A 27,500-nucleotide genomic window follows, 5' to 3' on the forward strand; every position below is an offset into this window, starting at 1 on the left:
GTTTTAATTGGGATTGTTTAGCCTGGAGAAAAGGGTGTTGAAGTGAGACCTTATCACTGTCTACACCTACCTGAAAGGAGGCTTTAATGAGGTGAGGTTTGGTTTCTTCTTCCAGGTAACAAGTGATAGGAAAAGAGGAAATGACCTCAAATTGAACCATGGGAAGTTTAGGTTGGATACTAGGAAAGAAATTCTTCCCTGGAAGAGTTGTCTAACATTGGAACAGCCTGTGCAGGGAAGTGGTAGAGTGACCATTACTGGAGGTGTTTAAAAAACACACGTGTAGATGCGGCACGTAGGGAAATTAGTTAGTGGTGAACACAGCAGTGCTGGGTTAATGGTTGAACTTTAAAAATCTCAGACTTCTTTTCCACTATTTTAAGATTCCATGATATTTGTTTAAAAGGATCAACTCTTTATCACATATCAGAGAATATCACCTTGTATTTCAACTTGGAATGATACAAAGGGCCACGAGGATGATCAGAGGACTAAAGCATCTTTCCAATGAAAGCAGATTAAGAGAGTTGGGGTTGTTCAACTTGAAGAAAATATGGCTTTGGGTTGACCTCACTGTGTCCTTCAAGTACTTGAAGGGAGCTTATAAAACAGGTAGACAGTGACTTTTTGCACAGGCAAGTGGTGGAACAAGGGGAAACATTTAAACAGAAAAGGATATTTACATTAAAAGGTAGGAGGAAATTTTTTACTCAGAAGGTGGTGATGCTCTGGAATAGGTTGCCTGGTGAAGCTGTGGGTACCCCTGGGAGAGTTCAAAGAGAGGTTGGATAAGGTTTTGAGCAGCTGGAATTGTCGAAGGGGGCTGGCAGGGGGGGTGGAACTAGACGGCCTTCAAGGTCCCTTCTAAGTCAAGCCATTCTATGATTCCGTGACAGCAAGAGAAAGTGGAACAATCAGTATGAAACTGACTTATGAAGTAGCTTATTACTACTGTTTTATACATAGAACAGTGCCATTGAAATCAACTTCCAGGATCAAAAGGTATTTTAAGATGCACTATGTTACTGTCACTCTTTTCTTACAAAATATACTGTCAATAGACAGCAGCAAATGTTTCTGTACAGAACAAAAACCCAAGCTAGAACAGCCAACGTTCTTTCTACACTCTTGGAGAAAAGGGGGACCTCATTATGGTATTCCAGGACTTAAACAGCTGCTGCAAAGAAGAAAGAGGCTCTTTCTTCACAAGGAAGCACACGGAGAACACAAGGGGTGAAAAGTAAAAGTTACACTGGGAAGTTTCATCTTAACAAAAAAATTATTACAAGGACAAGCATTCACTGGAGCAACTTCCTCAGGGATGTGGCAGAGCTCTCGTCACTGCAAATTTTCAATATGTTATTGGACAGAGTGATAGATGATCTCTAGGTTCTCCTCCCCTACAAAGGTTGGACCAGATTATTCTTGGATTTCCCTTCTAAGCTGGGCTGTCCTATGACTCTACCCACCATAGAGATCAGTACAGAGCACACCTTGCAGGCTCATATTGGAGAAGATTTTCTTTATACTACAACAAGACCTCCACGTTTCTACCACTTAAGTCTCAGTCAACTTTTCTTTTTAAATGTTATAGCACTGAGGAGGTGAATTTAGAATTGCAGTCATGGAACTGTTCACTCCAGAACATGTCTCTCCAGCATTTTCTTTCCACTTTGAGGTGCTGAAACTTAAGTAAACCTGGATAAACAAACATTCATATTTAATAATTATGCAGCTGTTTTGGCTGCAGAAAAGTAGTTCTGATGGTGTCATAACTTGATGCAAGAATTATGAAGTGTGTGGCTAAAACATAGAAAGAAAGCTTCTACCATCAGTCAAATACAGCATTTGCCACAGAACTTCTGTTTTCACTTCCAAAGTTTACAAAATACTCCTCTTGATTATTCAGAATGTATGGAAAATATTTCATTGCAGAATAGTCAAGAGATTATGTTTCCATTTCCTTTTTAGTATTCTCAAAAAATATTTCTGTTGCATTATATAGACTGATCAAAGTCATGGTACCACCCAAGACATGGAACATTTCACATCTATAAATGCCACAACGTACCACCCTCAAAGTGTAACACAGACTGCAGAGTTGTCTGGAGAGGTCCCTTGCTACCAGTCCCATGCAGGTAAAAAGGGATCTAGAGATATATTGCCATCCTAATCCTTACCCTCTTGACCTACACAGTTGCCTTACACAGTGGAAGCAGCAAGCTGGGACACGCGACTGGAACAATTTACTTTCAGCTGACTGCATCAGAGGAGAGATCAGTTTGCAGCTTACAACGTTTTGGCTGATGGCATGCAACAAGGGACTGTGTTTTCCTGGGAAACAAACCATTGTGAAATAAAGCTGGTGCTTTCAGCAGCTATCCACACTGTCTTCGACAGATTCACCAACAATGTTAGCATACTCTTGCTAATGGAAATAATAACCTATGCTCTAGACAGTACTTGATTGTTTATGAATATGATATCATCATTTATATCTTGTTATGATGCTTCAAATTAGCCAAAGGTGCTCACTGTGAACAGCATGAATCCCATTGGGTTCTCCCTCTACTTCCTAACCATAGCAGCTAAGCCTTCACAACAGGAAGACTGTTGCTGACTACAGAAATTTCCAAAATATCTCACATACCTAGCAATTAAAATAAACCTACTTCAGTTTGTCCTTCCTTCTGAACTAAACTCTAACATTGCCAGGATTTGATAAGAAGAACAAATAATGAGTCGTAGCAAAATATCTTAATTCTTTTACAGTCCTTCACTTGTTATTTTTCTTTCAGAAAAGATGCTGAAGTCATCACTTGTCTTTTTGATAGCAGTCTTCCAAAGTACAAATGTCTGCCTAGTCTTCATTTCTTTGTAGTAAAGCAAATGCATATGCGTGTACAGACAACAAGCCATGAGGAAAGCTGTGAATTTTCATCACATCTTCTACTTCCAGCACCTAAGGAATCACAGGTGGCTTCCTTATGTTCCTTGGTCAGCCACAGACAGAGAAAAACACTCAGGCAGCAAGTGATTGTGGAGCCTGTACCTATGGAACCTGTTCCACACTCTGACATAGTATAGCACCAGACAAGAGCTGAACACCAAAGAGAAATACTGCTTCCACAGGTCTGATAAGCCTCCAAAACATGGAAAGCTGAGCATGCATCTCAGTCAAAACTTCAGCTCCCCAAACACTGCTTGAGTCCTTCACACACACACATCCTCTCATCACAAACTTCCAAACAGTAACTATTTCAAGAAAAAGCTACATTTCTTTCCTTAGCACTTTTCCAAAGTATGATTATGCAACTGTCCAAGACCCTTTTAAAGCAAAATGCAGGAAATAATCAATTAAATAAAACTTTCCATTCCTATCCAGTTAATCTTAGTAGTTGGGTTTCAGTTGAAAACTCCAACTCATTTGCAAGAAGCAGTAAAAGGTGATGACAAAGCTAGCAGACAAGACTCAGCAAACCATCTCTCTGGTATTCCAGGTAGCCTCTTGTCCAGTGGATCCATGTGTACTGCCAGTGCTTCTAACTGGAAACCCTTCTGTGAGACAGCCACATTCAGAACTCATTCCTTCAGAACACGAGCAGGTTATTTTATTACAAAATGATTGCATACTAACCCTTACCCTCTTGGCCTGCACAGTTGACTTATGCAGTGGAAGCAGAAAGCTGGGATGTATGACTGGAACAACTTCCTTTCATATGGATGTATGGCACATCACTTTGTGACTTTTGCCACTTGTTTACCCAAAATTACCTGTAACATCAAACTGGACCTTTTTACTTTGCAGGGGTAGCATTGCCCAAAACAGGCGTAACAAATAGTTACTATCACAAATTTCTCTACTCAAAGAAAGAAAAATGTTTCAAGAGAAGAATTAACAGTTCAGTTAAATAAAAGAGGGTTGTACTGATGAACTTGATACACTTCTAGTTTTACATTCAAAATGGAAATATTGGGACACAGCAGCTGATTACAAGACAGTTTTCTCAATAATATACAGAACATCAACCCTGAGTTCATTTTCCCTGGCTACCTTTCTTTCAAACTTCAACAATCCCTTCCACTGATATACTTGCAGTCTGGTCTATTTCATGATATTTACATATTAGTAGAATTTAATATTCAAAAATTTAGATGGGCTTATGCAAGCACATGAAACAACTGGCAACCTAGGAACTTCCTCTTTTTACTTCAAAGTGCAAAAAATACACAAATTTTAGAGGTATGTTATATTCCAAAATTATTTGACAAAGCATCTCAAATATATTTAGGTTGTTATTACACAGTAGTAGGTATTTACCTACAGCTCTTGCTCTGAAGTTGAAATCACTATACAGTTTTTTCAATCAATCAAGATGATTTCAAAATCATATGATCTTCATATAATGTTGCTAGCACTGTAACAATGATCCCATTCTTAAAGCACATGAAAAATACCAGAACCTTCCAAAATTAAATATATACTTTAATGACCTTTACAGGAATTGTTTTATAATAGATACTCCAATTCAGTGACTGACTTTGCTACTAGTAACTTTATTCATTCATATATGAATGATTCTATTTTATTCAATGGGATTACTCATATGTAAAGTTATTTCAGAGGCAACTCATAATTTAAAATTCATAAGGAAGATGAGGTAATTAAGCAACTATAAAGGCTTTTCTATGGCTTTTTCTTTGTAAATGAATTCTTTAAACAGATAGATAGAACTCTAGTTAAGAAAGTATCATAAACTAAAAAATGTATATTTTACAGTAATAATGGTGTCTCTAAAAAATCTTTAAAGAGTATTTATGTGTATTTTTCATTTAAAAAATTCTAAATCCAGAGTTGTACTTAACAGTGGCAGAATTTATTCTCACTGATGAATGACTTAGTGAATTTATTTTTATTTTCTTGCTCATATTTTTATGTGTGCGTATGTGTAAATCTTAATAGTGAAACATCTCTTTGTTCTGTGTTTTGACACAATTTACAAGTACAATAATGATGTAACAGAAATTAGAACTTGGCACCACTAACATCACCGATGCACTCACCTTGTCCCCAACCACGATGTCTACTAGGCACAATAAAGGTGTAGCCAAAGATTTATCCTGCCAATAAGATATAGTTATAGGTCCCATGAAGATTACTGACACTGAAGTACCAAATATGTACTGGCCTTGGACTTAGCAGATAACATGCCAGTTTTGAGACACATTCAAGTTGACAATAAATCAGTATCACAGTTCCAATAACAAGAAAATATACCTTAGAGGAATTTTTTTTCTGTTAAAACATTCCACTTTTGAGTTAGCTATTAAATTGTAATGATCATAATGGACTAGGCAGTAGGGGGTTTTGTGTCTGAAATGTGCAGACATTTTACTACAAGTTCAACTGCACAGTATTTTCCCTTTAAATCAATTCTGTCTTTTAAAAAAGAAAATAACCCAAACAAAAGATGTTTCAGCAGCAATTTCATTATGAGTTACACTCGTTTTCTGTATCTGCCCATGCAAACACCTCCACAGCCTCCATAACTCCTCCCTTTTGTGCATAAAAAAAACCAATAGTGATGGAAAGCTACAGAGGGCAAGGTGCATGAGTTAAGTACTCCTTACTGAATTGTAAATGTATTTTTCCTCTCCCTTTCAGAACTATCTCTATGCTTATCACCAGCAATTGGATTCTAAGAAGTTTGTATAAAGGGCCTCAATTTCTTGGAATGTATGGGTTATAACCGTTTTTTTCAAGCACCCTTTTGAACTTCTTTTCAATTTTCTGTTTTTGATGATAGTCATGCTGACAACTTTTTTTGGTCCATCAAATTCTGTAGTACAATTACATGAATTTACTTTTAATAAATTACCATCTTTGCATATATCAGTCAAACCATGAAGACTAAACACTTGCAAATAAAATGCATTATTAATTTAATTGTCACAGCCTATTTAGCTAGCTTCTATTAGTATTTGCTATAATATGCAATGTATCAGAGGGCAGAATCAAATTCAAAACATAAAGAATAAACTGATTATATTGTCCTAGAGAAATTAAAAAATAGCAAGCTTGCAAAATTATAATCAAGGCATTAATGTTTTACATAGGTAAGAAAACTACGTAACTTAATTTGTAATATGTTTATGCCCAGAGTGATGGTTTAACATGCAGAAGAAGGATTTCTTTGGTTCCTAAAGCCATTAACAGGCATCAAACTTTCTCATAATAGAAAAGGAAAGGTGGAAAGGAAAGCAACAATGGTTTGGTATTTACTGCAGTAGTTCACGTGGCTTAAACATGCCCCATCCACAGTGAGGGACTGCTACTAGAAATTTATATTGTTGTTGTAGCTCTGCCACTACTGTTTGATGCTGCTCTACATTAAGCTGAAGTGCCACCTGAAAAGGTATTGTGGAAAAGAAATACTCCAAAGATGGATGAAGAAATTGCAAAAGAAGAGGGCATGAAGTAATTTCCAATTCCACCTGCCTGTGCTGGAGGCAAAGCCTGCCCAGCCATGCCAGCAGGCAGGGCAGGGAGGCTGCAGGCCTCAGCAGGGCTCCTCTGCTCCTTGGGCAGCCAGAGCCTGTAAACCTGCCACCCTCCTCCTCCTCCTCCTCCTCCTCGTGTCGTGCTGGCCAGCCAGCCAGAAAGCCCTGAAGGAATACAGGAAGAAATGGGGAAAATGGCCAGAGCTGAGAGACCTTCCGAACAAAACACTCAAAGAAAAGCCAGCAACAACTGATTTACTTCATAGCATCCTGCTTGTTTAGGAATTCATTTCAAGATGATCATCACTAAAGATATGCCTCTCAGGCTAAGATAAATATATTGTATGTATCCTTCATTGTGCACATATTCACTAGGGTGATGCAAGATATCTCTATGTTGTATTTATGGTGAGTGTACAGTAAGTATCCCCTTGTAAAAGAATATATTGGTATTGAATACTTCCAGTTATAAAATAAGCCACCAGAGCAAAACATTTTTTCTAATTGTTGTGCTTGGACAAGAGATAACCAAAATAAACTTTATTATGATATCTGCTTTGATGAAACTGTAGCTGTTTTTTCAATGCATCGTTGTGTATTTTAGATTAAATAGAATATCTCAAAACTCTTGAATAATCACATGGTAGGGAAATTCTGGTCAAGACCTTTGTAGAGGAAATCTTAAAAATAAAAGCACTACCTAAATCAGTGCTAAGTCAAACTAAAATATATATGGGGTGTTAATTAAAAACCCTCCTCTTAGGTCCCTCCATGATTAAAGCATGACAAACTTGTGAGGAATGGGTCTAATTGACCACAATTTCCACTGTCTTTAACAAGAAATGAACATGGCTCAGAAAGAGCTTTGCTGGGCTCTCCTACAGCTCCTATAACTTATTTTCCTCTTTTTTCATATCAAAACCAGAAAATACACTTTATTTATGAAAGCCTACCCCCAAAGAATGAGTTACAAGGCAGTAATACTTGAAACAGTATCAAGTATCCAGCAATGAACACCTCCATCTACCCAGGCTGAAAGAGAATATGAGATCTTTTAGCTACCCAAAACACATCAATTTTCTAGTTGGCCCAAAGATTCAGTGAAATAGCAATAGCTAAGCCACAATGTGCCAAATAAATCTCAAGCAAAATCTGTTTATCTGCAAACACAGTGCCATTGAGTTTGTAAAACACAGTTATATTTTAAACCATATAAAAAAATAACCTGCTTGCAAACAAAGTTGGAGAGTAAGTAGCTGTGTACAGATTGAAAAAATAAATTAATTCATTTTAAAAATAGTGAAAATGCCAAATCTCCCTTCCTGCCCAAGAACACTTGAGGAAACTTTCTTTTTGATTTCTCTATGGCTATGACCTCTTCAAAAGTAATTTTATAAACCTATGAGCATCAAGGCCAGGAAGAACAGAACAAAAAAGGAAAAGAAAACCAAAAAACCCCAAACATTTGAATTTGCACTGAGAGGCACATTTCCAACTATGAAAGTTTAAAGAAAATAACATCACCTATCAAAAAAAGCCTCAAAAGCTGCAAATTCCACACCTCTTACTTGGAATTTCTTTCTACAGACACGTCATAAGCACCACACAACATAAGAGCACTTAAAGATGCTGATCTCTCTTGGAGTTGAGGAAAAAATCCAGATGGCTTAATTGTGGGCAAGATAAATATTCTAGAAAAGATCTCCACATACTGTATAAGATACAATGGAAAAGAATTTTAAAGCAGTTTACCTTTCTTTAGGGGTGCCAACTCCGTGTTTGCCCAGCAAATGAGTATTCAAATGCTTCTTCATCACAAACGCCACCCTGTCAAACAAAGAGCAAATGAGAAAGATAATTTTTTTTTTTTCTTTTTTGAGCATGCACTTGAACACATTTCATTAAAGGCAGACCTAAAAAAAAAATCCCTCCTCTGCTAGGATGTGACTTAGACTGGGGAGTCCATTCTGTAACAACAGATTTCCCTCATTTTGCAATCCCTTGGCTTTTCTCTTACAAGTCCCAACCATACACCACTGGTCAAAGAAAGGAAAACCTGTTTCTGCTTCCCTTTGAAAATTAAAACATTTCACACATTATACTGATAATACAGGCTATTTTACCTGAAGAACATTGTTTGATGTTATAAAGTAATACAGTTTTAGTTACACCTTTGAATTTATTTAAGCCTTATGGACCCATCCTGCAACCTTTCTTCATACAGGTAGTTCCATTGTTTTTAATGAGAACCATAAAAAAACAGCAAGATAAGATGCTTTAATCACTGCTTATGCCTGGTCAAACTTCATTGTATTATTAATTATTTAAAGAGATACACACAGAAACAAATTAATAGCCTTAGTTATTTTATAGCCTTGTGAAAAAAAAGGATGAAAAACGTGAAGCACATGTTCACGAATACACTATCAGCAGGAATATTGTTCAAACTGGCAAGACATTCTTCAAAGCACCAACAGCAGCAACAAAACACATATTACCTGGCATCATGTTTCTACCAAACCAAACACAGATAATTTACTTTAATTTTGGTGACATACGTAATGAAACAGATAGAAGCCTATCAAGTACTATTCTTCTGCTGATAAGACCATAACATCAATTTAATTATGTCATGTGACTGCTTCAAACAATTTAGATATCAGACTGAAGCTTTAAACTAAAATGGTTTTCTCGATAAGCAAAAATTTTACTGCTGCAACTTTCAGTGTGAAAAGGGCTTGCAAACATTTTTGTTAATTATGTATTACAGCTGTCCTTCATAAAGTTAATTACTAATAGCTGAAAGGCAATAGACTCTATTTGCATATGTACATGAAAGGCATGACATATGCAAAAATATGATTTTAATTAGCATTCCATGATGTGAAGGGCTACAAATCAAACTGGCATGTTATAAGATTTTTAACATTAAACGCTGAATTCATCTGGACGTGTTTGCAGTAATGGACAATGGAAGGACTGTAAAACACCAGCACTATGGGATATAAGAGCCACAAAAGCAAAGACACAGTACTTTTCCTTTACAATTATGTAAATTTAGCTTTTCTGTGTCTGATCTTCTTTGGGCACTTGCACATTACAGAGAATCTCTCTTGTGCATCCCTTAAGGTGTAGGAATATAATACTGCCTTATTTAAATGATATAAATTTCCTTATTTTTTACAAAAATACATTTTAAAAGTATCCTAAATACTTTTCCCTACCCAACTTATTACTATGGCATCATAACCATTACAACTGTGAATAATCTATTACACCATTACCATCATTATTATGCAAGTGTCATCAAAATTACTGTACATAGGGAAAATCATTGTAACAAAACAAAAAAATGTATTCCAAAAAAAAACATAAGGGATACAAAATGTACTGCCTTTGCTTTTCAACAAAAATACTATTTCCACCAAGTTGTGGAAGGTACCAAACATATTTTCATTTAGTAATACCTGCATTTCCTGTTACAAAATTCCATTTCCCCTCTTCTCTAAAAGAAAAATAAACTCAGTGAAATTATTGTGAAAGGGCAATGTGCAATCAGAGAGGTAAAGGGATATTTTGCTATTTGCATGGAATATAAAGATCCAACCAGCTACACAATATTTGCAGGGAAGCACTTTTTGGTTTCTGAGCCTATTTAGTTAAAGCTGCCAAACAAAGGCTCACCATTTCATCTACCACACAACTGCAGGGGTACAGACAGACATACCTTTCTGCAAAATCAAAGACAAAGGTCTTGGTAATAACATGAAGCAGTTAATCTCACATTCTGCCTCTTCTCTGTTGCATCTATGTTCTAGCAACCATTTTGCTGATGTTACACAGCACAAATAAAATGAACCCTGACTCAGTTTGGGTTTCAGAAACTGCTAACATTTTAAGCTTTTCATGTAAGGCTCGAAGGCTTCAGACTTGAGGAGTGCCAAAAGCCTCAGTGCAAGTCTGGAGCACTCTGCACAGCTCAGGGCAGCTCCCCACCTTACAGAAACAGACCTTAAAAATAAAATTTCTATTTTCATAAGAAATTGAGAACAAGATTAAAAAAAATTACCAACAGAGACAGGCATTATTAAAACAAGAGGGAAAGTCTCAACAACCTTGTTTAGATGCTGAGTTTGAGGACCACCCATTAAAACAAACAAACAAACAAACAAACAAACAAAACCACAAAGAGAAACAAGTAAAAACTATTTGGTTTTGTTTACTAAATCCTGCAGGTGATTTTCAGAGAGGTGGTAGCAGTGTTTGCTGGCTTTACAAAAGAAACACAAAAATGTTTTCCATACATTCAGTAACGCTAGGTTTCGATGTAATTAATGGTTTAGTAGTAAAAAAAATAATGTGTTTATCTATGCTATTTACCTCTCAAGCTACTGCTGGAATAGACATGACTTAGCCTTGGCCTTTTAAAATAATCTTTAGAGAAGTCTGACTGGCACCTAAAAGTACTCACAGAGTGAATGCTTTCAAGATACATTGCACTGATGTATCTTCAAATCAAAAGGAATCTTTCCATCAGCAATTGAAAAGCACCAATTCAGGCTTCACCAAACTTCTCATTTCTTGTTTTTATTTCTAGTGAAAGTATAAACATTCAAATGCTAAAAACTAATGCGTTTCAGAAGCGCATCAAGAGGAAGTAGAAAAAGCCTGTCATCAAACCAACTCCACTGTTTCAAATATGTGCAAACCAGGCCATACTAGAGGCCTGGAACCAGTTTTACAAACTCTAATCTGGACAAATTCGTCCTCCACCCACATGAAGACAAGAAGTCCCAGCCCAGCGGCTCCCCTGTGGGTCAGGTCTCAGCAGGCAGAGATGTCCAGCCTATACATCCATGTCATGCTCACTGGGAGTTCTTTTCATTTGGTAGGGAGACTACGAGAAGCCTCTTCTGAAAGTGGAACAAGGTGAGTAGGCAGGATTCCTTTTGCTGTCAGTAGCATTGTGCTGCATTAACTTTTTTGTGATATTCAACTACTCTGGCTTCAAAACCAGCAACATCCTCAGGCATACACTCTATGTTGAAACTACAGGATAAATTTAAGACCAATTAAAAAATTACACAGAGCTTTAGGATAGCATCCTCATTCCCTACAGACAACTTTTTGCACACAAACTATAAATAAAAATTACTTTAAATCATATGAGCACCTTTCCCAAAATAAGTTCGCAGAAGATTCTGGTTTCCTTTTAGAAGAGTTGTGGTTTGTAGGAACGTGACTGTTCATATTCCATGGCAATCCTCAAACAGTATTTGGACTCTCTCAGAATGTCTGTAACTGATTTAGGAGCCTCTATAGATTTGTCTTCAGATAAAAGCATATTTTAAAGTACAAAAGAAACAAAGGGACTTCTAATTCTGGGAATAAAGAAACATATTGGACAATCTTAACTTCCACATTTTATTCTAGTGTAATACAAATTTTTCAGCATGTACAATGTTTATCATCACAGTACACAAGGAATAGGAATAATCTGTCATGTATTGTCTGTTTTCTATTTTCTCTGTGGGGAGAAAACTGTTCTCTGTGAAGTATCTTGCTTTGAGAGGAAAAAGATTCTAAGTTTTCTTATGCTTTGAATCCATAATAGCTGTTTCCCTTTGAATAAGTACATCACTGGGTTAGTGAAAAACCTAAAAAAAAACCACCCAGAACCAAACACACAACACACACACACAAACCAAAACAAGCATTCTGGGCCATAAGGCAAAAAAACCTGTTATTGCCTGTGTGTTTATCAAGTGCCTTGACCTAGGAAGGAGCTACACGTTACCTCGACCAGAAAGTCACTCGAAGCCATGGTGACAGAGCAGTCATCTTCTGACTGCACATAACTGTTGAGGAGGGCCAGCACGGGAATTTATTTTTGTGGGACTCCACAAACAAGGTATCGAGCAGCTGAAGAGCAATTTTAAATCACTTCTTAGTGGATACATTGCTCTCTGCAATTGCTCTTGGAGAATTTATCTTACAGACAACAATGTTCAATGACAGCAGAAAAGTCCAGGAGAATAACAATGAATATCTAGCCTTTATTCATATTCTCAATATCCTTTACATCTCCTTTAAACTGTCCAAAACCTCTTTATACACAAATTTAACTCTGAGAACACAGGTAAGCTAGTGCATAACCCAAGTACATAGGATGTTTTAAAAAGCTTCTTGAGAGCCTTTAAAATAACCAAAATCAAACACATAAACAAATCTAAGAACTTAGTGCTTTGTTTTAGCATAAATTTCAGGCATATAGAAAGGATAGAATGTTATACCTTGGATGAATCAGCTAGGAGATCTGACAGCATCAAGGAATAATAAGAAATAGGATCTCAAACTTTTATACATCATCACAGAATACAATGAAATAATATATTATTTTGTTCACACCAGGTTTTGTTTTCTATTATCTATGCTTGAATTTCTGTCCTTGTATGAGGCAAGAAACCAGGAAATCAAGGCAAGCTTCACAGATGATGCCAAGAAGGGGGACTGGGATATGTTCAGGCAAGTAAACAACAATGTGGAGTCTATGGTTCTTACCACCTTAATGAAGCGTTCTTGTTCTTACTGTGTCTCAAAAAACACTGGAAACCCTAATTGTAGTTGAATGTGTGGTTCACATAGAGCCATGCCAACAGGGGTATCAACCAGTAGGAGAGAAAAACAGTTCAGTTTATCAAGAGATACCAGGACGTGCATGCATTTCAGAACGTTCAATATAACTTCTATATACAATTACAGATTACTGCATGCACTTCAGTTGTGCATATTCTACTCCTAAAAGTAGAACTTTTCATATTCAAATCAGCACTTAGTCAAATAGTACTTAAACAGAGTACCTGAAGTAAAAAATTTCAAGTTTTCAAATTCTCCAAATTATACTAAAAAGTTGCCACCCAAATCTTATGTCTCCACCAGGATTTATTCAGCAGGTTAACTTCAGGAATAAGAGCACAGAGGCAGATGCAGAACTGTCCAGAAAGCAATGGTTTTCTATGAACAAGCATTTCTTTCCATGCATCAAAAGTCTAAATTCCTGAGAATTTCTTCAAGTCCATCTTTTTGGATGTTTGCTAAATCTGAAGGGTCCAGACTGGGGCTCTGATAACTCTCTTGCATGACTGCGCGCAAGGGACTCAATTTAAAAGAAAGTATCTGGCAGGGCAGAGTCTGGTGTGGAAGATATCCTGCAGTCTGAAAGGCTTCATGCCCTTTGTGACAAGATGTCAGGTTCAAGTAAATATCTGGCAGAGCGAAGTCTAATGTAGAAAACATCCACATATCTGAAAAACTTCATGCCCTCTATGACAGGACGTCAAGTCCTAGAACCCTGAACAGGAAAGATGGGGCTCTCTCCAGACTCACTTACTAGCCAAATAAAGCAGGTCTTATTACTTCCAAATAAAGGAGATGGTTATTCTTTGCAAGCTAAAAGAAAATAAAAATCAATAACGTTCTAAAAGGTTAACAAGTCATCACGCAGTCTGCGGTGCTGAGAGCGCAGTGACACACCGCCTTCTACTCCCTGCTAACCCCATGTGTCAAAGCAGGATATGGCTGCTCTATGCTCCACCCTCACCAACGCCACTAATTGAACTGGGAAGCAACACATATCCATCCATCCACATCTTCAGGTGTGTGTAACCTGGAAGAATGGAAAATTCAAACTTTTCCTCTTGAAAAGAGAAACCAAAAGAGGGAAATGAAGACAACCTTGCCATCACTAACAAGACAAGAACCCAGATTACCATGGGAAGATATCATGGCAGTTCATAGAACCTGAAGACCAACATAACTTTGGAATTTCTGAGAACTATCAGCCTTTCTGCTTCAATTTTGTGTGGGTTTTAGGGTGTTGTTTGGATTTGGAGGGAGGACTTAAAATTTTCCATGCAACAACCAGGTATGTTTCTTAATTATTAGCTTATTTTCCATGGAGAAGTTCTGCTACTGAAGTTTAAAACCCAACATCTTCAAATGTTTTTTATGTTACTATGAAATCACCAATGCAGTGAGTATACCTTTTCTTTTAAAAATACCTCATCTCTTTTTACTGTTACTTGTAACAACCTAGCAATGAAGCCAAGCTGCCCAAAAAATAAAGACAACAACTTGTATTATCAGAACACCTGCACACAGCTAGCACTCATGGTAGACTTGAGTATCACAGCAGCTACTGTTCCTGCCTTGCTTTGAACAGGATGACAGACAACAGGATTGTCAATGTGCTGTTCAATGACCTGCATCAATCTCAAGAATAATTTACTGCTATATCAGACAGATCATTATGGATGAGTTGCGCGCTATCAATCAATCAATCGACTGCGTTGCTCCTGCATATTCCTGCATCTATCAACCAGAAGAGAGAGACATCCCTCAACATATTCTTGTTGCTCTCTGCCACCAATCTGCTATTCTCAAGATGGCAAAGAATTATTAGCCCCATGGCCATAAAGTAGCAGCAATTGGCACAATTATCTCCGCGTACATATTCAAGCAGAAGAGATCTGGGTACAAAGAAAGAGCAAACTAAATAAAACAGAAAACATCCTCTACTGTTCCACTCAAGCTTGTCTTGTCATCAGAAGTTGTTGAGTTTTCTCACCATCCCACTTTTAAGAGACTTATGTTATAAAATAAACCATCCAGGACAGAAATTTAGTCTGTTATTGTGGCAAAAAAGGAATTCACTGGCAGTATTTATATAATTTCCTCTCCCATGAGGGAGCTCACTTACCTGTGTGCCTCACCTTAAGTGACTTACTTTGTAACTGAAATCAAAAAGGTTTCCTGCAAGTTAGCTCAGGTCCATTCTGAACTTTTTAGGTTTGAAGATATTGAGTAGAAGTGTTTTATTTTAAATGCAAAAAGTACTCTTCAATGACAGCTGCAGGAATTATTATTAACATAAAAGTGAGTAGAAATTTAAGAGTGGAACTGTGAACTTTTATATTTGAAGACACAATAACAAGTGTTAAATGTAACTAAACAAATGACATTCTGCTTTTATTTGCTTGAAGAGTAAACTTAAAATAGCTAAACTGTGGCAAAACCGTTAAAGTCAGGTGTTCCCTCTGTCAGAAAATCACCTTACAAATATATGAGAAAATTAGTACCACTACAAGAAATGTTTGTTTCAATATTCAGAGAAGTTAATGAATGTTAAGTGATAATGGTAAACAGCAGCAGTATGTAATTAGATTTCCAAACACATCTTACCAAATCACTTCTAAGCTAAAAGAATCACATGTTCTATTAATTTTCATTGGTTATTGAGCATCTGTAACTGTCACCTCTAACAGGTGTTTGGTAATCTAACAGCTGCACAAGTACTAAAAAAAAAAAAAAAAAAAGAAGAAAAAGACAGAATCACAATGTGCTTTCTCTAGCACTGCTATCAACCTCTCAAGTCTACTACAATGCAGAACCTCTTTTCCTAAAGTCTGAGATGCAATCCTAGGTTTGGTGTTTGAAGTGCCTTACATTAAAGAGAGATTAATACACACATCCAAAACCAGGACATCACGAGAAAAAACACTTGCCATGCTACATGAAGCTGCAGAAATGCTTTAAACATAAATGAATGCTTACATCTGTAAGCATTGTGATCCAGAATAGTGCTTTAGCAATCTTGCCACCAAGACACGACTTATATATTTTCTTTTTTCATTACTTGTATATCCAACATTCTCATATCTCTGATTCCTCCCTTATCCATTCTTTCCACTTTCTTCAGGTATTGGCTTGTCTTCCTGCTCATGACTGAGTCCATTTCCTAGCATGCTCAGGACTTCAGATAAGGAATTTGATGCAGTAGGCATCAGTTCTGCATATCATCATTTAGCATCTGGAAAGCAACAGCAGGATAAACAAGCTAATATTTGAAGGCAGAAATTGTCCAAAGTCGATTCAATCTTTTGGGTGGGTCAGGTGAACCACATCTCTAGGTGCCCTGAGAGGAGTTTTGAAATACTGGACTTTCTGCAGACAGTTTGTAAAGAGCTTCCTAGTGATCCCAACCAGCAAAGTCTGAGCCTTTTGAAAGTGCAAGAAACAGACTATAAGACTATCTCAAAATAAGGATCTTCCAATGACTTTCTACTTAAAATTAGAATTTATAGAGTGAAATAAATATATTTTAATGCCTTGCTATTCCTAAATAAAAAGTCACTTTTGATTAGCTTCTTCCTGATGGCTCAGAAATCACACAGAAGACTGAATTACCAGGTTTATGCAAAGCTTCTAGAGGAAGAGCTATCTTGAGAATGAAATTCTCCTCATCAAAAGAATCTACTGTTGCCTGTTTTAAAGGAAATCTAAACAAATCTAAAGACAGTTGATTTGTCGACTAGAAAACACATAGGGCCTGCAGTAACAGTGCCACATACATAACTCAGTCAATTCTGCAGCTACAGTGCCTGTGGTCTTTTGCAAAGTTGAGAGTTACCAAGAAAGGAATGAGATGAATAAATTGGTCACTATCTGATGACTGAACTGCTCAGAAGTCATACACAATCAGAAGACACACACAATTTTTATTGACAATTTCCCCACAATTTGAAATGCTGCTGGTGATAGATGGTGGCTGGAGCGAAGACTCTGCAGTCTGCTTGATCTGTGAGAGTAGTGAGAATGTTGCCCTAGGTCTTTGCCTGACATAGAAAAGCAAGTGCTGGTTGATTTGTTTATTCCTGAGACTTAAACTCAGCTGTAAAACACATCCTTTTTGCCTCACATCCAGGCATTCCACAAGACTGTTTGACTGCAGGTAGAAAGCAAAATACTTCAGAATATCTTTTTGCCAAAGTAGCTACATAAAAATAGTAAATCTATGACAGGAAGACCTAATCTGTAACCATCAGTATTACCATCCACATACATGAACCTTTAACAACAGGCTGGTGGAATCAGAACTGACTGGCTCCAGCCAAAGAAATCAAAAAGCTATCATGTGGATCAGATCAGTCCACAAAAAATGCATCTCATACTTGTATCCCCATTAATATGTTTAAAGCACAAAGATGGTTCCATCTTTCCTTGTCCAAGGGCTCTTGGGCCTGGCCATTGCTACCTTGGGGACTAAGAACCACCTAACACTGTGTCATCAGGCCAACCTAACTCCTGACAAGCACGTCTGATTAATGTTTGATTTTTCTTTGTTGGAAGACATCTTTTGTTAGCACCCGAACATAAGTAAAAGCTCATAGCTTTCATCTTCAACTGGCATTTCAGTCTCTCCAGATATTCCCACTACAGCCGCGCCCAGCTCCTCCCAAAAGTGGAGTGTTGCAACAACGTCCTCCTACCTCTGAAGAAGGAGGCTGACTGAAGGCAGTAACAGTGTCTCTCAGAGCAAATCATGATATACAGACCAGACAGACTGCTATGCAAGTATTATAGACCTAAAACACTTTCTCAAATTATGGCACTGATCATAGAGGATGCAGATGATATGAAGAGCAGCACAAAAGTCTATCCAAGTAAGAATTACAGCTGTAACAGTGGTGTTACTCCACTTATCCCATAAAAAAATGCTAACACCTCTCATCACTTCAGTCACATACTTAGCAGGGGAATCACTGAAGCTGCCAAGCAGAGTCTGGTGTTTCTCAGGTTTTCCTGTGATGGCCAACAGGACTCACTTCAGAAATCCAAAGCCAGGACTGAAGGGATTAAGAGTACTCACCTGAAATATAAATTACTAAAGCAATAAAGACAAAAAAAATCCCACTGAATGTAGATGGATGTTTTACACACACACGCACACACACACACACACACAAACACAAACACACACAGAACGAGCCCACATTTGTGCAGTCTGGTAAGGATGTTGCATGCTCTTGGTATGAAGACTGTCATCAGTCTGGAAAAAACACAGGAATATAGATCAGACAAATCAGTACAGTCATAAAGATGATATCTGTGACACAGCAGAAGATGTTCTCTGGCAAAGATTACTCCAATTCCAGCCAGCATCCGAGATTAACTCTGACCATTTCTGGCCACAAATCAAACATGAGAGATGTAGGAACTACATAGGTGCCCAGTGGAACTAAGAAAAAAACAAAACATCTTTGATCTTAAGGGCCTGGAAAAACCTACACACACATGCTGAGTGTACCTATGAACAATGAAGTGAAGGAGAAATCAGTGTATTTTCAAACAAAAGCTATGCTATCTAAAAGAGAAGAAGAATTTACAAACTACCCCAAAAGATGCAATAAAAGGAATGTATATTGCTAACAAGAAAAATTACAGAACTTCAGTTTTATATACAAAGGGACAGCCTGGACCTACAAAGAAACATTAGCCATGTCTAAAAAAAAATTTTTTTAGTGTCTTCCTGAAATGAAGTTTCAATTAAAGGGGTTTTCCTTCCTAATCCATGCTGTCATTGCAACCACAGCTCCATAAAGCCTCATGTCAAGTGCCAGCACAAAATGATGGGATTTCACATGTCCATTTCAGTAGCAGGCGAACTGGACAGCACAGGTGGCACAGGTACCAACGCACACTGTGGCACTCCATCTTATTCAGTATTGCGTCACATTTTGATTTCCATGAATGGGTTCCTGTTAGAGCACTCGAATTTATCATGTTCACAACTGACACATGTGCAAATGACCACCTGAATTCTCCATATTTCCTGGAGGTCACTTACAGCTATGTAACCACCAACATGCAATTCTCTGCATAGCTTTGTAACAAGATGCAAGTAAAATGGCTCTCACATTGGAGCCAACACACTGCCCACTGTTTAACCCCTGACACCCACAAGCCTTGCTGCAGGGATGAGCTGCACAGGACAGTTTGCAGCTGAGAAAGGCCTCAAATTTTAGGTAGCTTAAAAACATTCCACAAAGATTAAATACATGCAAAATGCTTTAGCATTTTATATTAACAGAAATAGGCAAACAAAAAAAAAAATCCAACAAATTAAAGGGCTGTTCTGTTTCTTTACAATTTCTCAGATTAGCAGAGCTCCCCTCAAAAAATCCCATTATTTGTTACATGAAATATCTGTACCTGGACAGACATAGAGACAGAAAATAGTCTGATCAGTGTGCAACTTTTGTAACACTGAATAGCAGGCAGTGTTATGTACAACACATAGCTAAACGGACAGATGGAATTGATTTTAGAAAGGAGTAACAAACTAAAAATAGTCCAAAATATTAACTGATAAACACATGCTGGGGTGGAAACAACCTATTATAAAATTACTGTAAAGACCCTCAAACTCTTCAGGGGAGAAAAAAGTCCAATTTTCCACATAACCTAAGAGCTCTGAGTTTTCTGATTATAAGATCCAAGGAACCAGTAAACCCAAGGCTCTAATTTTCTTATGGCGACTGCGTAATATTTTGCAAAGTAAAATTGACTGAGATGGAAGCTATTTTGCATGGTACAGTGGCGATGGCTAACAAATGAGAGTTTTGTGGGCTGAATGTTAGTCCCCTGCCTCATCTGCCACCCCTAATGACAGCAGCCACCTGCTGTTTTATTGTCACAGCTGGAGCCGGTTCACACTCCTTGGTGCTGAGCTCTGCCCATGAGCGCCAAGCTCTCGCCTCGCCTCATTACTTTGATGAACTTTTTATGGTCAGCACCCATGAAGACCTCATCTAGGACTATACAACCTAGATCGGCTTCAGGGAGTGCTTCCAGCTAGCATGAGGTGATAATACACAGTGACACCATGGCTGCTACTGCCTGTCACTTACGCAAGTCACTAGACTTCTGGCTCTACAGGGCCCTCAACAGGTAAAATGCCATGAAATTCTGCTTTACAACTAAGCTCACTCCCTTTCTTTTCACAATGCAATATAGAGAGATCATATCTGTTACCAACATTTAGCTTTTCAAAGATAGATATTACAATAAAAAATGTATCATGGTGTTTATTGCATATAACTACAGAGAAGAAATCTCTACGTTCCTTGAACATAACCCTGTTGCCTTCCTAAAAAACAAAGCAAGCATGAAAACCATATTACAGTTTGATTAACACCACCAAAGAGGGGGAAAAAATTACATGTATATTGTAAAAGGACCATTTCAACTTAAATGAGCAAAAAGCACAGAAACAAAAGTTAAGCCAGTCAAATCAAATTATTAAGCAAATGAATTCACAGTGGAGAGTGATACATGTTACTTCCCTCTCACCTAAAAAACCCCCACACTTAAACATTGATTAGATACGATATTTTCTGAAATCCAGATAACAACAAAGCAAAGCCTTTTACATCTTTTTGTGTTAATCCAAACAGTCTGTAACTATTTTCTGCTAATTTAAAAGCAAATAGAATCATCCTTTCCTTTTCAATTTTTTTTGTACTAACAAACATTCTGAATCTCCTGAGCCTGTATGCAATTTTAAACTTCATCAGAAATTCCTTTATTGACGCATTTAGAGCAAACTATTTTATGCTTGATCACTGAAATTTAACCCCAGGTTTACTTTCAGCAGCAGAATAATTATTTTGGTGTCAACATAGCTTTACATTTGCCCATATTTACATATATCATTAAGATTAATATATGTGCTATTAATAATAATTTCATTAACATTCTGAAATCATCAAATAACATTTTGACTTTTGAATGGCTGTAGGCTATTATAAGCCTAAAAACCAGAACATTTTCAGTATTCATTGTGTAGCAATCCAGCTGATCAGTTTTGACAAATTCATGCAATGTTATAAGCCATTAAACTTCATTTAGTTTCACTTAAAAATTCCACCTAAAAATAAAAAGCAAACTGTCTTTTTTTGTACAGACAGTATGATTTCTAGCAGTTGCCAGCTCCCAGGATCCTCCAAAAAGAAACTGGAGTTTTATTTCTTTTATTGAAATGTTTTAAAATTTATCAAGGAGTTTTTGAAATAATATTTTTGAGACCACTGACCTAGCAAGAGTAGAAAATCTCTAATATGTTACAGTGCAAGAGAGCTCCTCTTGACCAGGGACAGTGCTGCAGAGACACTGTGCTTCCCATAAGACTTCTACAAGAAATGGAAACTTAAAAATGTGTTGCTGAGCACAGGTTATGTCTGCTGCATTTCAGAGAATTTACACATGCCCTTCTTTAAGAGTGCCTTCTAAGTTTCACCTAAACTGCAGTTGAAGAGATATAAGAAAATAATGATGCTACAAAGATTTCTATTCTGCTGAAAGCTGAGCACCCCCCAGACAGTCCTGAAACATTAAAGAGGCCAAGAGAACACAAAGAACTTTGCATAATGAGGGCCTAAAACAAATGATCAATCCCAAACATCAACAATGCAAATTCCTCTACCGCCACAGTTTCTGAAAGGGCTTGTCTTCTGCACAAGTTCAAGAGAACTTCTTGTGAAGCACAGTAACAGACAGATCGCATCCTTCAGAGAATCCAACAACAGAAAAGATAATTGCTTTTAGAAAAAAAAAGGGATTACTTTCTTAGTGCAGGGTAGATATTATGAAATGGACAAACTTCCTCAATGGAACAATTAAAGGTTTCAACGGAACAATCTCCTAAATTGTGCCAGTAATTAAATTATAATAGCTGAGAGATTTATTCTTTTTCTTTAAACCAAAAGTATGTCAGCAGTGGTCTGTGTATTGCATGCTTTGTGATATAGCACGCTTAATAATTTTAAAAGTTTTAAGCTTCTTTTTTATCAGTCACTAATTCATAAAGAAAATGCTCCAAAACAACAAGTAGCTAGGCATTTATTGTCCTGTTATAAAGGAGTTTGTTAAAGGATGCATAGCTATCCAGACTACCTATATTTGCTCCCTGTCTTACAAGCAGGTAGCCTGCATACACATATAAATATTTGGAAACACTTTTCCTTTGTAACACTGGTTTGCCAAGGCATTATGACTGTGTTTTAGACTTGGACTCTAAAATATAACTTCAATTTACCCAGCACTTACAGTTCACTGGTCTGTAATTCTTAATATCCTTCTATTTTCCACCAATTTTAATTTTAGTCAGTTATTTAAAGTTCATGTTCCATGCCCTTTCAATTGTGATTTTTTTTTCCAATGTGACAACAAATCTGTCATTTCTGATGGTGACTTTCTTTAGAATACAAAGGAGCCAAACTTTTTAAAGAGAAGTTATAAAAACTTATGAGACAATAACAAGGTGTGGCCAGAATAAAGATGAGCTGCATGTGAACAGACAGTCTGGAGGTGATGGGATCTGTATCCAATCCTCTGTACTGATCCTCTGAGCTATTCAGCCCTTGAATAATAATTTTCTATAAGCCGATCCCTTAACCCATCACCAGCTAGTCATGCTACTGCTTTCCAACATTGATGAGGAAAAGGGAAACACCTTGTACTTTCTATTTAAATCTCCACAATAAGGATGCTCATGTTGGAAAGTCCCCAGACTTCTTTTCTCATCTAAAGATCCTACAAAACCAGGAATAGGCATATAAAATTATTTGGCTTAACATAAATATTCTGTCTTCTCTACTTACTCCAAGCACACAAAGAAGATTTCAATGTACATATTTTCCTAGCACTGAACAGAAATAAATGTCAATCCTAAAAAATGGCTACACTTCCATGCCTGCTGTTAAAGAAAAAGATATCCATATGAAGGATATCAGAGACATTGTTGAGGAACTACTCACCCTTTAAAAAAATATTACCTCTGTAATACTGCCAGTGCCAGTGTCAGGCTGGGCAATTAGCCAATTAAGTGTGAATAAGAACTGCCAAGAAACTATTTTATTTTAGCCTCAGAATATTTGTGCATCTGTGAGCTGGTGTGTTTGTGTTCATGCATCAGTGGAATCTGGTTGTTCATGCCAGGTTTTCTTATCACACTTTTCTGCCTCTTTGAACTGCACATTCCTGCAATACAAAATGGACATGTGTCTGCTGATAGTGTCAACATACTTAGGTTCACAAGGAGAGATTTTGTATAACTAGATCTAAAGAAGTCTTTGTATTCATTACCTGACCCTGTCTGCCTACAGAAGGCCAGAAGAGTGGAAGAATCCAATACTGCAAGCTCCTCTAGGATTTGTTAAAAGACAACAGGTGTGGAAGAAATTAGCATTGATCACAATATCCCTGACCAAACACTCTCCTAGAAATCCCATTTTTATATGTCATCTGAAGGAAATCCTCTCTTCTCAGTTAAGACTGGATTCAATGGGGTGCTGAGAGTATCCTGTTATCTCCTCAATTTAGATCTCATTATGTTTTAGACGCCTACATCCATCTAGGAAATCCACTTGGAAATATCAGTACAAAATATATCTCAAGCACTCTGACTAGGGCTACAGCATAGAAAGCCTGAAGACATAACCAGATTTCTATTTTTTTTTTTTCCAGGAAGGGAAGTGGGAAAGATGATATGCAGACCTACCAACTGCTAGCCTTTATCTTAAATCAATTACAAAAATCAAGAAATCATTCCAAATATGGATCCTTCAACATTGTGTTACAGTTATTCAAAATTAAAACGAATGCAAAAAAAGATATGCACAATTTACAAATCAAAACTGAGCAGTCCCAAGTACAAACAGAAGTATGAAAAGCCCTTTCACAATATTTCAGAGCACAGATATTACCTGGCATTGGAGTTACCTTCTTGAATACCTATTAGAGAATTTCACAAATCTTAACACTAGTGACAACTCATGCAGAATTTACCATCACTTAGACTAAAACACATCCTACTTTTCAAGACATGTTTAAACAGCCTTGATGAAAATGAGTAATGTTGTAAAATTGTGAGTATGTTTACTTACTTATTTTAAGGCCAGTCAAAGTAATTACCCAATATTGCTACCTCTAATCAGGGATTACAGAGGAAGGATGGGTACGAGTTAGTAAAAATGTCACTGATTACACAATCACAGAATATGCTGAGTTGGAAAGGATCCTAAAAGCCTTCAAACTCACAGTCTCTTTCATTACGTGACATAAATGAAGTTGTGTGAGTGACAACTGTCCTTACAAAAGGATTCACAGTCAAGCCTACTATTTTCCTAATAAATCCCAACAGTCTGGGAAAGAACACCATGCTAGCTACAGCACAAGTTAACCCCTGGATTGGTCAGAACACGCAACAATTGCTGTGCCTAAGGGTGAAGCTGGTACACCAGTACACCATGACACGCTGAAGATTCAGCTCACTGGATTTTCCATGTCCCTAGTAGCTGTGCTGTGGAGAAATCTGCAGGAGCTTGGCCTGCAGGAGGGCCAACCTTACTGCTCAAGGACTATGCCTGAAAAATAAGTGGTTTTCCCTCAGTGCTATTTTCCATGGATTGCCTCAGCTGGAGATGTTTAGATATGGCACACATCAGGGCCTCACTCTTCCCTCCTCTGGGACATAACCATGAACAGAGAAGGGACCAATATAACCTACACATGCTTGCCCTTGTTTTTCATACACTCCACGATAAGGGGAAAGGGCTAGCAGGCAGTCAATGACAGAAGTGAACAAGCAAATTGTTTCGAGTATTTTTCAGATTAAAATGGAATTCCTTTTTTCAGCATTCTTCTTATGTTTTCCTATGAACATCTGTAGCTCTTACATTTGCAGTTACCAAAGGATTCTGCTTTTTCTTATCACTTTGGTAAGCATAAACATAGCATTTCTTCTTACCTTTTTGTAGATGCATCACTAAAAATCATATCATAAAGCATTCAGAAATTGTTTTTCACTCCAGCAACAAGACAAACTAAACTGAAAATAATAATTTTTAAATTATTTTAAAATTAAAAAAAATCTTTTTGTTTCCAACGTATCTCTAAATTAATGCAAGCCTACTTCCTCCCAAGAAGAGAGCAAACAAGTGTAGGTTTCACTACAGTACATATGATCTAGATAACAAGGTCTAATCATAACATATTTATCACCATCTAGCATTTGGCTTGTACATGATGTCCACAGGCACTTGTAGTGATAGCTGTCAAACTGCATTCTTTTTCTGGCATAAAAGAGCATAACAACAAGGACAAGCAATGGAGTGCATTACAGAGTAACAACACAGCCTGGAATTTAGCCCATAGTAAAGAAACAGTCAAATTCATTATCAACGTCAGTGATGGAGGCTCATGCTCACAGTGGCAGAATATTTCAGAAGTCACTGAGCTTCTTTCTGCTACAGATGCTAAAAAGTGTTTAGCAATAGCATTCCATTTTCCTATCCTTCCTTTTGCACCATAACAGGTATCAGAAAATCTTAGTTATACTAAGTATATTCCTTTAGAAGAAGGTCTAAAAGGGCATGATCCCTCCTGCCCAGAATTCAACTGCTTATTCCAACAGTATACAGTCCACCAGCAAATGAGTAAGTCAAACTACTTGTGCTTAAATTGGAGGTTCATGTCTCCTTGGCAGTCAAATGTCAGAGCTCATGCATCATTTAGAAATGTCTTGGGTTATTGACAGTGCAGAGAAAGGCTCCTAACCTTTACAAAATTTCTGAAGAACAGAGGCCCTAACTAAAAAAACATACTAAGATTTACCTGTCTTTCTCAGATCACACTTTCCTCCATTTGTTTTTAATAGATCATTAAATTTATTTATTAGTCAAGTTCCTGACAAATGGTTGTTTCCCCATCCTTAACTTCTGTAGTGAATGTTTAAAAGGTGAACAATATATAGTCCTTTTCTGAAACAACAAAGTCCCAAAGCAACCTTGCCAGCACCTAATAAAGCCAAAATCACTAACTCCGTTACTCCATTAATTCCCCAGGAAGCAATGCATGTTTGTTCCCGAGAGCCTCTTGTTAAAAAAAAATAAATAAATAAAAAGAGAGAGAGAGAGAGATAATCAGGTGATCTGGTACCCAGTCAGTTTTATCCATTTGTAGTTGCTCAGCAGGAAACTGAAAAATGGAAGACACTAATCCTAAAAATCAGAGGGCGGCATGCCAGAACGAACACATCGCAATTCTGAGCTGTATAAACACAGGCAAGTTAAAGGGCATCTAATCTTTAAATTCTCTAAATTAGTTACACTAAATCCTATACTAGTTAGACTGTTACAGTAAATCCTTAAAATAAATATTATTTAGCAAAGGCCATGACAACTTGTGCTGTATTTGTAAAGCCCTGGCCACCTGGAACAGGATCAAGCTCATTTAGTATTCTTGAAAGCCTGTTCCAAAAAGTAAACTTTGTATTATTTGTATTATGTGCATACACGAGGAATCTGTTCACCTGAAGGTCTATTCATAAACAAATATGTAGGCACCTATGGCAGTGACCACCCTAAAATTCATTTTTCATCTTTACAGTTAACAAATACTTCTGATTACTCAATACATATGTACATATGGATGCAAAATTATATATCGATTAGTTTAGCTTTTAGCATAACATATGAATCTATTGGATTTCTCCAGAGTAACAGATAACATTTTTAAAAAAATTATACCAATAGACCATTAGCATTATGAGTGAATTTATTTTCCCCAACAGTGCTAAAGATATGCAAAATTTTCATTTTTCAGACTTGCATAGTAAATGATTAACACCAGCTCTGCTCATTATCTTGCTTAACAAAACTTCTCTAAAAACAAATAAATCAAAAATGCCTCTAACATTCCTGAATAAATAAATTACAGACCTGTTCAGTGGCAGCAATGATATTTTAAAAAGCTTGTGCAAGCTCATTGTACAATTTTATTACAAAACTGCAATTTATAATAAAACTGTCCACTTTTTTTTATTTTCTACCCAGCTTTAGTCAAAGAAGTACCTTTTGTGATCCAAGAAATTTTCACAAAAGCTACATATCTAGAAACATCAGGCCCATATTCCAGTGTGTTACAACATACAAATAATGATATCAGGAGAAATCTTACTGCCTGTTTTACAACAGGATTTGTAAGGAGAACTGCCATTACAATGAATGAATTATGATCTAATACAAGATTCTCATCACTCTGAATGCATACTTTCTTTTTTTTTTAGAAAAACATTTCTTGTCTCCGACTTTAGAATTATT

The 27,500-nt window shown here is 37.0% G+C and overlaps 1 protein-coding gene across 1 annotated transcript in view; it reads right to left on the reverse strand.

Moving 5' to 3' along the window:
* Positions 1 to 27,500, reverse strand: part of ZNF407 (zinc finger protein 407) — a 335,549-nt gene that overhangs the window by 194,706 nt on the left and 113,343 nt on the right. Inside the window, exon 4 of the mRNA XM_058805216.1 lies at positions 8,254 to 8,328. Within this exon, the coding sequence (XP_058661199.1) occupies positions 8,254 to 8,328 (75 nt within the window). The remainder of the gene's footprint in view (positions 1 to 8,253; positions 8,329 to 27,500) is intronic.

This window comes from Ammospiza caudacuta, chromosome 1, assembly GCF_027887145.1.
Source record: "Ammospiza caudacuta isolate bAmmCau1 chromosome 1, bAmmCau1.pri, whole genome shotgun sequence".
NCBI lineage: Eukaryota > Metazoa > Chordata > Aves > Passeriformes > Passerellidae > Ammospiza > Ammospiza caudacuta.